Source organism: Oncorhynchus masou, chromosome 24 (assembly GCF_036934945.1).
Source record: "Oncorhynchus masou masou isolate Uvic2021 chromosome 24, UVic_Omas_1.1, whole genome shotgun sequence".
In the NCBI taxonomy this organism is placed as follows: Eukaryota; Metazoa; Chordata; class Actinopteri; order Salmoniformes; family Salmonidae; genus Oncorhynchus; species Oncorhynchus masou.
Genome location: NC_088235.1, coordinates 86,068,513 through 86,082,870, shown reverse-complemented (window position 1 = coordinate 86,082,870; position 14,358 = coordinate 86,068,513). Strand labels below are relative to the sequence as shown.

At 47.2% G+C, this 14,358-nt stretch overlaps 1 protein-coding gene across 5 annotated transcripts in view; it reads left to right on the top strand.

Moving 5' to 3' along the window:
• The first annotated feature begins 1,184 nt into the window (after positions 1-1,184).
• Positions 1,185-14,358, top strand: part of LOC135512899 (tetratricopeptide repeat protein 39A-like) — a 36,227-nt gene continuing 23,053 nt past the window's right edge. For 2 of the 5 annotated variants that reach the window (XM_064935390.1, XM_064935387.1), the window contains exon 1: positions 1,185-1,479. In XM_064935390.1, the coding sequence (XP_064791462.1) occupies positions 1,427-1,479 (53 nt within the window). In that variant the 5' untranslated portion in view covers positions 1,185-1,426. Of the gene's footprint in view, positions 1,480-12,111; positions 12,184-12,896; positions 13,198-14,358 lie in introns of those variants that run through there. The other 3 variants (XM_064935391.1, XM_064935388.1, XM_064935389.1) reach the window with 2 other exon arrangements.

Genomic DNA, 14,358 nt, shown 5'->3' with positions numbered 1-14,358 from the left:
ACCCCAGACCTAGGGCAGCAACAAGCTGGAACATTGGTAGGTCTACATTGCTTGGAGGCAACCAATCTGACTTGGGTTTCTCCACACCTGATCCTGGAGGGCTACCCTCCTGTAGGTTTTTGCTCCAACTCCTGTTGTAACTAACCTGATTCAGTTTATCACCAGTTTATTATTAGAATCAGGGGCGCTAGTTTAGGGTTGGAGCAACGACCTACAGGACAGTAGCTCTTTAAATTTATTTCAGAAATGCTTCAAAATTCACAAAATTGACTAGCTGATTAAGATTGCCATCGAGCAGAATATATAAGATCTCCTAAACCGGTGTTTACCACAGACCTTATTTTCGTTGTTTATCCAAAAACTCAATTTCCCCATAGGCTTTGTCCAACGAACTTATAGCGGAGGTAGTACCTCCAAAAATACATTATTGTTCTCTAGAATACCACAGTAGGAGTCATAATACACTTAACAGTCAAATAATAATACACTTAACATAATACACTTAACAGTCAAACGGGGAAATGGTTCCAATCGTTTTCCCGCCATTCAATTTTCACAGGGGATTTTAGAAACACGTCAAATAAGACCTGTGTTTCATGTAGGTTTGATAATTGTGTAAATCTCTCTAGGGCAAGTTGACTTATCAATATAGTCACCTGTATTTAACCCCCAAAAATGTAATGCTAATGTGGCTATCATAAAGAACTACAAATGACATGATGATCTGGACGAGACTGCCGAATCGAGGCAATGGTAAGAATCTCTGGATTTAACTATCTGTTAGCTAAATGCAGTAAGGAATCAAATTGGCTACATTTCTTTAAATGGACAATTCTGTGAACTGTCTTGTGCAAGTTTTACTTTTACACAATACCCGTTAGCAAAAGTGTCAGCTACAGATGACATTCAGGAGCTTGTAGTGATTTGTTGTTTTGCCTGATGTCTACTTTTACGTTAATTAGCATTTCAGAATCTGAGAGTAAATAGACCCGAATATATTGATAAAAGTCCACTTGTACGAGAGAGATTTGCGTGGTTATCAAAACGTTACGCCAGGGTAAGCCTACACAAAACACAGCCCTTATTTCAAGTGTTTCTAAAATCCCCTATGGGAAAAATGAATGGTGGAAAAACGATTGGAACCATTTCCCTATTTGACCGCTAGGTTTTACGGGTATCATGACACCACCACTGTGGGGCTGTATGGGAGCGCTCTAAGACCTTGTAGCAGTACTACTGACCCACATTCTATTACACTTTAAAAGGGATCTGGTTATAATAGTGATGAGTACATCCACTTTCTCAAACACTCGCCAGATACATTATCACCTGCGCACAGGTAAAAACCGCATGTCATTTTAAGGATAATCAGGCGCCGCACTTTTTCTGGATATTCTGCACGTTTACAGTATTTCAGTGCAGTGGAATGAGTGTTATCACTGGTTGGAGACGCAACGTGAAGAAAAATGGCAGCAAAGGGTGAGTCGCAAAATCCGCGGAACTATACAGTAGGCTAGTTGTAGTAGCCTTTTTTTACGAATAAACCCAGCAATATTTGTATTTACAGTCTACAGTAGTCTAAGCATGTTGTATTTGTGGTCACAACAGTAGCTATGTTTCTATTAACTTGTCCAATTATGTTGTTTGTCGACATTTAGAAAGTTTGCATAGAAACCCGATGCAACAATTGCCTGCTGAAGTGCGTTTTGATTTAATTATCTTCTGTCGATTAAAAACGTCTGGACGTAATGACGTGACACCCAAACCTACAGTGTCGAATAAAAATATATTGGTTGAACTGTTTCCATTAGCCATTTAGGCAAATTGCGCATTAATATATTGGCGACAGCCTGTATGTCCTCCAACCTATCTGTTTCATGTCTCGGGTAGCCCACGAAAGCCAGCATTTTACTGATATGCCATACTCTAATAATTATCATGTGCCAATGTATAGCCACGATCAATGCCATGGTGAAACCTGCATTCCTGTAGATCTGAAATAATTATATGGTGAAATTCGCCAAAAAATCAGAAAAGCATGGCGAAGCAATTTTGGGATTCATTAAAATTAGGACAATCATTGTTCCGCTAAGAAACATTATTAGACCTTTATTCTATATAATGTAATGACCTGACTAGATCATAAATGAACAATTGTCTAGACACAGGCTTGAGTTTGCGAATTGACGGTTTATTAAACCAACTTTACACAGGCTACTGTTTGGGCCGTAGCACACGCCAAAAAGATGACAGTTAACCCACAAGCCAATCGTGACCTTCTCTTGGGAAGCCCAGATGTAAGAGAGAGAGAAAAAAGGCTGAACCTGGTCTTAACTTCCAATGCTCCACCCCCCTGCCCAACCCCCCTCCACGCCACTCCGCCAACCACCAGGATGCCCGGCATCAGAACATTCCAGGCATTCCCGTGATTGGCAGATAGCAGGTTGATTGACATGTCGGACCCCGCGAACACCGGGTACTGGTCAGTACAACACAACGACCTCCTAGCCTAACACATAACACACAGCTGTCTGTGCGGGTCGCTACACAGCCCCCCCACCACAAAGTCCCTCGTCCCCGAGGGAACAAACAAAGTCTCTGAAGCGACCCGGAGGTCTCCTTTGCCTGCGTGGCCGTGATGGTCGCAGAGTGCCCCTCTGGGAACCAGGGGATGAAGGCAGAGATATGGGGGACAAGGAAGCGGGAACGGGTAATACAGTCCGTGGCTCTGGGGAACCATGCGGTGACACAGGGGGAGACACGGGGAGTGGGCTGTCTGGAGCCTTGTCTGCGGCACCTGAGGGTGGGTGCCTGGAGAATGTCATTGCCAGAGAGGGGAATTGTGGGGGTTCCTGGGGTTTGGGGAAAAGAGGCCCCTCTGTATGGGGCTAACCTGTCCCGGTGCAGTGCCACCTTTCTCCCCCTGGGAGGAAGCTGCACCCGGTACACAACCTCCCCTACCCTCTCCAGGACACTGCAGGGTCCCACCCAGTGACTGTCCAACTTGGGGCATCTGCCTTTTTTTCTTAGGGGGCTGTAGACCCAGACCAGCTCCCCAGCCACAAAGTGCCTTCCCCGGGTGTGCACGTCATAGTTCCTTTTCTGCCTCACACCTGCATTCACCAGCTGCTCTCTGGCGAAGGTGTGTGCTGTCTCCTGGCGGTCCTGGAGTCTCCGGGCATACCCCGGTACCGGAGGAACATGAGGGCTATCCAGGGGCCGACCAAACGCCATCTCCGCAGGGGTGCGGATCTCTCTCCCCAGCATGAGGAGGGCAGGCGTGCAGGAGGTGGAGTCTTGGACAGCGGAGCGGCATGCCATGAGGACCATAGGCAGGTGCTTGTCCCAGTCACGCTGGTGTTTGGAAGAGACGATGGCCAGCTGCTGTCCAAGCGTTTTGTTGAAGCGCTCCACAAGGCCATCACTTTGAGGATGGAGAGGAGTAGTGCGGGTCTTGTGCATACCCAGCCTCTCACACATGGTGGCGAACACACGGGACTCAAAGTTTCTGCCTTGGTCGCTGTGGATGGACTCTGCAGCTCCAAACCTGCTGAACATCCCCGCTGTCAGGGCGTCGACGATGGTCTCTGCCTCCTGGTCAGGCAGAGCATAGGCCTCGGGCCATTTTGTGAAATAGTCCATGGCCGTGAGCACCCAGCGGTTTCCACTGTCTGTGGTGGGGAACGGCCCAACTACATCCACTCCCACCCTCTCCATGGGAGCCCCCACTGGGAACTGTTGGAGCTGAGCATGAGAGCGGCCTGGGGGGCCCTTTCTCGCTGTGCAGTTGTCACAGCGGCGACAAAAGTCCTCCACATCCCTCTTGTGCTGCCCCCAGTAGAAGCCCTGACGGAGTTGGCGCAGTGTTTTTGTGACCCCAAAGTGTCCAGTCCCCACCCCCCCATGAGTACTCTGGAGCACAGCCTCCCGCAATGCTTTTGGGACCACCACCTGCCACCTCTCCTCTCCCGTAGCTGACTCCTTCCATGCCCGCTGTAGCACGCCATCAGCCAGCCGCAGTCTCTCAAACTTCGACCACAACCCTTTGGTCGCGAGTGAGAGCGCTGTCACCTCTTCCCATGGTGGCCTCACCTGCGCCTCTACCCACTGTAGCACTGGCTGTAGGTCTGTGTCCCGTCCCTGCTGCTGCCGCCATTCAGCCACGTCGACAGTCTGCAGCTCGCAGCAGACAGGCCCGCTCGCCCGACACACTGTGGCACAGACACCCTCCTCTGCCCGCAGCTCTCTCTCCCGTCCCTCTCTCTGTTCACAGTGGCGGCAGCCGTCTGCAGTACAGGGCCGACGGGACATGGCGTCGGCGTTGGAGTGGCGTGCCCCTGCCCTGTGCACCACCGTGAAGTCATACGGCTGAAGCTCCTCCAACCAGCGTGCCACCTGCCCCTCTGGCTCTCTGAAAGACATGAGCCACTGGAGAGCAGAGTGGTCAGTCCTTACAGTAAAGGGCAGACCACCCAGGTAGTACTTGAAGTGTTTGACGGAAGCCACAACAGCCAAGAGCTCCCGCCGGGTGACACAGTAGCGGCGCTCATGTTTGTCAAATGTTTTGCTGAAGTACGCCACCACTCTCTCCCCTCTGGCCCCACCTGGGCCAGCACCCCACCCATGCCCACATTGCTCGCGTCTGTGTCCAGGATAAAGGTCAAGGTGAGGTCAGGGGGCGAGCACGGGGCCCCGATCAGTGCACGTTTGAGGGTGTTGAACGCCTCCTCACACTCCAATGTCCAAGTGAAAGCCTTGTCCTTCGGCAGCAGGCGGTTCAGTGGAGCAGCAACGCTTCAGAAGCCCCGTACAAACCTCCTGTAGTACGAGGCCAGGCCCAGGAAGCTCTTCAGCTGACGCTGGTCGGTGGGGGTGGGCCAGTCTCTGACAGCCCCTACCTTGTCCTCCATGGTGCTGATCCCCTCCTTCCCCACTCGGTGGCCCAAGAAGGACACCTCTCTCCTCATGAAGTGGCACTTCTCGGGGTGGAGCTTCAGACCTGCGGCAGCCACCCTCTCCAGCACACGCCGTAGCGCCCCCAGGGCTGACTGGAAGGAGCTGCCATGGGCCAGGATGTCATCGAGGTATACCAGACACTGCTGTCGGGGGATGCCATCCAGCACCCTGTCCATCAAACGCTCAAAAGTAGCTGGAGCGTTGCACAGGCCAAAGCACAGGACCTTGAACTGCCAGTGTCCTCTGTTAGTGGAGAACGCAGTTTTGGCTCTGGCCTCTGGGGAGAGGGGCACCTGCCAGTAGCCACTGCGGAGGTCTAGTGAGGAGAACCAGGAGGACCCCTAACCAGGTCCAGCGACTCATCGATACGTGGTATGGGGTATGAGTCCTTCCTGGTTACCTCATTCAGCCGCCTGTAGTTCGCACAGAACCTCAGCTTGCCCCCCTTCTTCGGAACCATGACGACTGTCGCCGCCCAGGGGCTGTCTGAGGGCTCAATGAAGTCTGCCCGCTGCATCTCCAACACAGCCTTGTCTGCCGCCTCGTGGCGTGCCAGCGGGATACGGCGGGGACGCATCTTGATGGGTCGAGCATCACCTGTGTCGATCTCATGCTGCACCAGATGAGTCTGACCCACCTCTTCCTCACTCAACGCAAAGCTGTCTCTGAATTCAAACAGCAACTGCCACAACCGTTCCTGCTGCTCGGGGTCAAGACCAACACAGTTCCTCCCCCATATCTCCCTCACTGCAGACAGTGTCCTCTCCTCTCCCATCTGGGGTAGCTGGGCTGGGGGTTGCGGCCCGGGCTCACAGAGGGCTGTGTCATGGAGGTAGCTGGGGGAATGTAACACACCGCCGTAGGTGACAGGGGGACTGGGGAAAAGTCACACACAGCTGTGGGGGAGGGGGCGCAGCCATGAGTCTCTGCTGCTTTAACTGTTGGAGTAAAGGGTTTGTTGGGTTGAGTGAATGTGACATTAGGGGGAGCCATGGTGACTTCCGTCCCTCCCTGGAAGCTCAGTGTGCCCCTATTTAGGTCTAACTGGCAGCCTGTGCTCCTAAGAAAGTCCAACCCCAGGATACAAGGGTCCTGCACAACCGCCACCCACACAGGATGACGCACAGTCCTGCCCCCTACTGTCAGAGTCATTATTCCCTTCCCTTTCATGGGTGCCAGCTCACCTGTGACTGTGCGGAGCTGCACAGTTGTAGGCTCACACTGAGTCCAACCTGGCACAATATCTGGCCTCACCAGGGTTACTGTGGACCCAGTGTCCACCAGGTCGGAGCAGGGCACCCCCTCCACAGTGACAGGAACATGACAAAAGTCCCCAACACAGGTCCGGCCCACCACAACAACAGGCTCCATCCGCTTGCCCTCGTCTGCTTCTGGGGGAAGTGGAGCCTTGCTTCCCGTCTGTGCCGGTGGGCTCCTCCTGAAGATGATGGTGGTTGGGATAGAAAGCCAGGGTCCGCACTACCCGGTCTATGCGGACCCCGAGCCGTTTCCCTGAGCTCTGGGGGACATGGGGCAATCTCGGCGCAGATGGCCTGGCTGGCCACAACCCCAGCAGACCCTGGGACCAGGGCTTGTGTTTCGTGCCGCCTGTAGCGACACAGCCCGAATGAGTTTTGTCATTTCGGCCACCCAAGCAGGCTTTTCCGGCTCCGGGCTGCTCTGCCCCCCAGCTCGCACAGAGGGTGTGTCTCCCTGCACCCCCACCAAAGCCCTAGCTGAAGCCCCAGCCCACACCAGCTCCCTCTCCAAAGCTATCTCCAAGGCTGTCTGCAATGACTCAGGATGAGCCAGCTGGGTCTGTATGCGCAGCTCCGTAGGAGAGAGCGCCCGTATGAACTGGTCCCGTGCTAGAACGCTCTGCACGGAGGAGGGCATGTGAGCATATGCCCGCCGAGAGAGGCTCTCAATGTCATTAGCTAGCACCCGTAGAGGCTCTCCAGGCTGCCTGCGTCTATTACTCAGTTCGGAGCGCAGTAGCCCGGGCTGTACACACTGTCCATAGCGCCTCCTCAGTGCTCCCACTAAAGCACCATAATCATGCCTGTCCTCGGGGCTAATCAATATCAAACAGGCCAGAGCTTCATCCGTGAGGCATAAAGCCAACTGCAGTGCCCTTTCTTCATCCGACCACCCCCTAAAATGAGCTAACAGTTCAAACTGAGCATGAAAAGCTTCCCAATCCGCCTTACCGGAATACTTCGGGGTCTTAACAGATACGGACGCAGCCGGGAACTGGGCGCCGCCATGTTTGTTTACATCCTGAGCCCCAGATTCCTCGTCACGCCGCGTCGACGTCGCCACTTCGGTCCGCCCACCAGAATCCGCGCGAAATACAGTCGACGAAGCACTCATGCCCGCTTCAGCCGCCATCGCTCTAACGTCCTCCCTCAAGCGGCCTCTGCGCTCCGACGCCCTGGCGATGTCCTCAGACAGAACCCCCGACGTCCATTCACACGCACCTCCTTGGCCATAATCGTCCCCTACCTCCACCTTCACTTTCGGATTCCCTCGACGCATTTTCAATCCCCGTTCTCACCTACTGTAGCTAGCCACATAAGTCAGCTAGCTAGCTGGCTAACTTGTATCAACGTTTTTACTTCTGACACCAATGTAATGACCTGACTAGATCATAAATGAACAATTGTCCAGACAGAGGCTTGAGTTTGCGAATTGACGGTTTATTAAACCAACTTTACACAGGCTACTGTTTGGGCCGTAGCATACGCCAAAAAGATGACAGATAACCCACAAGCCAATCGTGACATTCTCTTGGGAAGCCCAGACGTAAGAGAGAGAGAAAAAAGGTTGAACCTGGTCTTAACTTCCAATGCTCCACCCCCCTGCCCAACCCCCCTCCACGCCACTCCGCCGCCAAACACCAGGATGCCCTGCATCAGAACATTCCAGGCATTCCCGTGATTGGCAGATAGCAGGTTGATTGACATGTCGGACCCCGCGAACACCGGGTACTGGGCAGTACAACACAACCACCTCCTAGCCTAACACATAACACACAGCTGTCTGTGCGGGTCGCTACAATAATTTATTCGAAAAATACAGTTTCCATCATTTGTCGAACGGATAAAAACGTTATCTTTAGAAAATGTCTTCTATATCTGCCGTTTCCAATACACATTTAGCAAGGATTTATTTTGCAACATTAATTTTTGTCAAATAAATCTAGGTCAATGGAAACCTGTCTCGTGTTTAATGATTGATTTGTGTGATGATTTTAGATTACCTATCAGATTATTGAAGATGTGGCAGACGGATTTGATACATATTGAGTGATTATGTACGCATTCTGATTATGATACTTTTTTTATTTGACAGAAATTGGAATGTTATTGCCAGCTGTTATATTAGCATTAAGATGGAGACAGCATGTAGTAGGAAATGTAATATATTTCAATTCTGCAAATTAAATAAGAAAATTAAGCCACTTTAGATTACTTTTTCTACACATCAAATCAGTTGATTTTCAGACTCAAAAACATAGGAATGGCTTCTCTATAGAAATGTATCTTAGATTATACTTTAAAGTATAATCTAGGTAAAGCACATTTGTAATCACAGGACCACCATGTGGCTCTTTAACATTACATGCCATCACCAGTGGTTCCATCTGGAGATTAATGTACAGTCAATGAAGTTCGGTTAAGATGGGGTAAAATTAGGTTTACTGTAAAGGAAAACCTTTGTAATATCATGTTAACAAATATTTATTGGCAGTTACGGAATTCATACAACTCCTTTCTTCAAAAATACAAAAAGGAAAGAACTAAACTGCACAGTAACTGGCTAATTAATAACTACCTTGTTACAAAGTATTTACACAAATTGTTCAACTGATAGTTATTCTGGAGTAAGGCCTATGTAAAAGAAAGCAACAGCTACCAACCCCTTTCATGTGACTTGCTTTGATAAAGAAAAATACACTGTGCTGAATATAAAGCTACTTAGGGAAACCAATTCACTGAAATATAAATATAAACTATAATGGTAAATGTCTCCAAAGAATAGCATCTACAGTAGAGGTCTTGTATTACCATTGGTGATCTCAGCATTGGTAAATGAGACACATCCCTAGTACTTACTGTTCTGTCTGTTATACTGTGACCCTAGGGACGCCCTGCAGACGAAAGAAATCTCAGCAGACCCCAATGGCTGCCCAACACTATAAGTTTACATGAAAAACATGGAACAGTTTCTGTGAAAACTATATTTATCAGTAGCGTGCCGTGGTTCTGGGGCCTGGGCCTTCAGTGAAGTCCTACACAGTCCCACCCAAATTAATCCATCTCTTATTACCATCATTATGATGCCATGGCTCTAGACACTATACATTTAGACAGAAACGCAGTATAACCAGGCGTTGCGTCACCTTGAAATTGACATTTTTATTCAGAGAATTGCAGGGGAAGAGTACAATACCTTTTCATTGTGCAGCTTTATTGCCCTGCGCGCTTGTTCGTTGAGCTGTAGATCCACTCGGGTGTCCCCAAAAGTTTTCAAAAGCACCATTGTTTGTAAATGCCCAGCCGTACTTTGGTGTCTCGTTGCTGCCTTGGTTAGACAACTCAGGTTTGCAAAGCCAGTGTGGCTCCAAAATCCAAATCGATCACTTGCAAATAACAGGCATTCCCAGCAGTACAGTTTGCAGTGCTTCTCGGAGCCTGTCTTTGTAGCGTCGGCTTTGTAGCGTCGGCGTCTACCTCTCCTGACAATGTCTAACTTTTCTTGAAAAGTTTGTCTTGAGAATGGCGTTATAATTATATCCTCGACCAAATCGATATCTTCTCCTTCTGCCATTGTGGGTTGAAAAAACAGCTTAGTAGTACGCAAATTAATTTGTTGATCAATTTCAGTTTCCTAGTTCTGAGACCTGCCCATATAGGACCTGCCTCTCAATATTGGTAATCCAATCAATAGACGTGCAGGCACTACGCCTGCTAGCTGGCTCCTGTGTAACACTGGAGCCAGCCAGCAGGCGTACAATAGCCAACTCTAAAGCTGATTGGTTGACACTAAATTTTAATTTCCATTCACTTTAACGTGTTCACGCTACAGGTTCCCCAATGGGTACCACCCCCCCCCCCCGCTCAACTCAAACCGTGGCGCACAGAATGCAAAAATATTCTTAGAAATATTTAACCTCCACACATTAATAAGTCCAATAGCTCAAATGAAAGATAAACACCTTGTTCATCTACCCAGCGAGTCAGATTTCTAAAAACATAGCACATATGTATGTCAAACCACCACAAAGACACAGACGATATGTAGCCATTTTGTTGAACAAAAGATGCAATCACAAACGCAGGATTAAAAGAAAAATAATTCACTCACCTTTTGAAAATCTTCATCAGATGACAGTAATAGGACATGTTACACAGTACATTTATGTTTTTTCAATAATATGCAATTTATATCCATAAATCTCCGTTTACATTGACGCCATGTTCAGAAAATGCTAAAAAAATGACCGGAGAAATTATAGATAACTCCACCAGATAACAGCAATACACATCATAAACTTTGACTAAATATACATGTTCTACATATAGTTAGAAAGATACACAGCTTCTTAATGCAATCGCTTTGTCACATTTATTTTTTAATGTTACAGAAATCGTTCACTATTCAATAATCTGAGGCGGCGCTCAGACATAAGCAATATTTCTCCGCTATGTTGGAGTCAACAGAAACACAGAATTACAACATAAATATTCCCTTACCTTTGATGGTCTTCGATCAGAATGTAGTGGAAGGAGTCATACTTACCCAAAACAGCGTTTGGTTTCAAGTCGTGTGTCTTTGTGTTAGCAAATGTGACAAGTTCCAGCTGAAATGCATCCAAAATTACTTCTGGTCCCGAACAGTTGCGCATCAAAACTTCAAAATTAACACGCAAAATTTCAGGCGCAACACGCGCCTGGAAGTGCATGTATTTTCTCGCGACACCCAGTATTTTGCCTGCCAAAGGGTCAAAGCTCGCGGGATTTGCACAATTAAATGCTCTACTGATAGAAAACATCTCGCGGAAGACATAGAAACTGATCCCAGATCCACAGCTGGTTGGGAAAGGTGGGGGCGATGATGTCAAAGTTGGCCCAACTTTCCTGATGAGAAAACTAGTTTGGGAGATTGGCTGCCCTGTGAGTTCTGCTATACATACCGACATAATTCAAACGGTTTTAGAAGCTTTATAGTGTTTTCTATTCAATAATTATTATTATATGGATATATTAGCAATTTTGGACAGATTTTTTTTCAGTTTACTATGGACACGCAATTCATCCAAAGGGGGCAGTATTGTCCCGAGCCTTAACAGGTTGCTACAAGCGCCTGCACTGTTGATTCTGAAGGCCTGAGGGCAGATTTTAGACCCCTGGCAACACATGATGGCTGAATATGATTGGATAAAATATCTAACATAAAGACCAGCCCTCCAAATCTCAACCTGGGGCTGGAAGTAGTGCAACCAAGAGGAACGCTATGAAATGAAGAGTGTAACTCTTACTCTGGGGAATAATTTAGTACATATTTGTGGGAAAATATATTTAAAAAAAAATTATATTCTGATGTTTAGGCCAGCAGAGAAAGCCTTGCTGGCCCTGACGGCCCACCACTGATATTTATCCTCATTATGCCAAGGCATTGAATGGTATTTGATTAATAGAAACATTTTATAACAGCATGGTTTGCTTTTTGGTTGTCCGTCATAAACAGTCCAGAACTTGACCACAAAGTCACAGATTTCAAGTAAGTGACATCGCTCCTTCCTGCTGTTCAATTTATCAATCATTCAGATAAGGATGCCATTAAAGCTGGCAATCTCAGCTCCGGTCCAGGCAGGGATTGACCAAGAGGAAGATGAGCCTACCTTCTCATCCATAGAGATATCATTACATTTCAATGCCTCTCACCTCTCACCAATGCTTCTCACATGTGGGAAGAAGGCTGTTGTTGTGACCACACAGTTTTATTGACATCACATGATTGAAGGTGGAGCTGTCCCTGAAATAAATTGCTTTCCCATGATCATGTATAACACAAAGCAATTCCACTGACGCAAAAAGAGCAGGAGCCCAAAAATGTTTTTGGACTAAATTGAACCTCTGGATGCTGTCCTAGTGCTCATAGATTTAAAAACTTCAACTGATTCAGCTTAACAGATGTCAGAGAGAAAGCTAATAGAACACTGTAAGTGTGTGTGCATGAGCTGACCTCATTCCTGTGTCTTGAGGTTTACAGATTTACCATGTTTCAAATCACTTCTCCTCTATGACCTAAATGTAGACAGCTGTCTGAGAGCTCATTCTGACAAGTGGTTGGCTCCTTTCATGGGTCATTCACTTTCAGAGCGATTGGCTGTGGTGTAATTACTGGGTCTCAATGGTACTCATCTCTCCTAAGCTCCTAAACGCTACACGGTGTTCTACTGGCTCTGTCCTACTGGCTCTGTCCTACTGGCTATGTTATAGTGGGCAGTGTGTCTGTGCTGCTGCAGTAGTTAGCCTGAGTCACTGCAGTAAAGGCTTCCTTCTTTGCAGGACTCTTCCTCTCACTGGCATGAAGTCACTTTACATCTCTGTACGGAATCTTACTGAGGGATTTTGATATCGTCTATTCAATATATTCAGAGATCTGAATTAGTACCTGAATATTTTTTTACATTTTTGATAGTCTGAGTGCGGTTGCCTGTCCTCTTCAGTTGATGTAATAGCCAGGGTACCTCTTATCTGTGTTGCATAGTTCATTTTTTGTGTATGATTTTTGTTGTTTATCATTTGACTGGAGTCCTGTGCGGCTAGGCCAGCCCTGCCACTGCCTCAGCCAATCAGTGAGGCGACTGCAGTGTGTAGCGTGAGTGTGATGATGGGAAGAGGTGGGATAGGAGGAGAGTTTAGTGACTGTGTGTGTGAGAGCGATAGAGTGTGTATGCATGTGTGTTTGGATGCAGAGAGTTGGGGGGTGGAAGATGTTTAGTTTCCCTACGTGTGATAGTCATCCCAATCTTATTAAGAGCTGCGATCTTCCTCCCCTCTACTGCCTGCTGCTGCTGTTGCCAGAAGGAGACAGTGTGTCGGGCTGCGCTGCTGGAAAGGCCGGAGCCAGAGATAGTCAATTATCTTCTGCGTTTGCTGTCCTTACTTCCCTCTAGTACTCTGTCTGCTAGATGAAAATGTCAGGAGAAGCAGAAACTCTATCAAACGGGTAAGAGTTATGTAGATACTGCTGCGTGGTGAAGTGATAGGTACTGACAATGTGTTGAAGTAAACAGAGAGATGCTGAGTTTGTGGTTTTGTGTGTGTGTGTGTGTGTGTGTGTCTTTGAATGTGATATACTGTCACTATTAATCATTTTTGATTTTGACTGTGATTGAAATAAGAGAGGATTTGTAATTGAGCTGTATCCAGTAAAACTGGACAGGTTTTTTAAAGATCCACCTCATTTCTTTTGTCTCATGACTTCATTGTGTTTAGGAGCAGCTTGTTTTACTGCTGTAGTGCTTTGTTTGCCTTTCTGTTACTCAGCCTCCAGTACTTTAATTCAATGGAAAATAACACTGGTGAAAGAATTCAGGAGGAAGGCAGGTAAAAGCTATGTTTTGTCACTCTTATCTTTGTGTGTGTGTTTTGTGTTCAAGTTTCCCTCCAAAGAAATCAGCATCAGAGAGTTGCTGACTTCAATTCATTAATTATCTGGATGTATACTATGTACAACCTTTCAGGAAACAATAGCCTCCATTATGTGTACATTATCATGCCATTTCTCAGACCCACCTACATTATTCCCCTGTTGAGTTGATGGTTAACCGTCTTTATAAGTGAGCTATGTTCATTCAAATGGCCATAGTAGCCAATAGGCCAATGTTAAACTACATTGTCCTGCTTTAGCACTGTCTCTTGAACAAGTCTTCTTGAGTTGTCTGATTTACATCTGTACTCTCTGCTGGACAAGTTTGCTATCTTTGGTCTGATAAACTACTTAACTTGCTCTCCAACATAACAGCCAAGTCACTTGACATTTTTGATGTGCGTCAGCAGGTTTTCTTTATTCAATAAGAAATATCACATTTTATTAAAGGTGGTGTACTGATTGTAGCAACTGATTTGAAACTGGGCTTTATGGACCTTTTTAGATGGAAATAAAGAAGCTACTGGAATGCATCCATCTTTCTGTATCTTTATACTGCATTACTTTTCAGGTATTGCTTATACATTTCATTATAACTAAGTGAATTGAATATGTTCATGACTGTGTGTGATACTATTAGGCCCTAGACTCTCTGTTGCGCTGACATTCATCACTGTGTGTTAGTGAGCAGGACGTTACAGGCTGGTGCTGGTCATAGGTTGGATGGATGGTATGGTC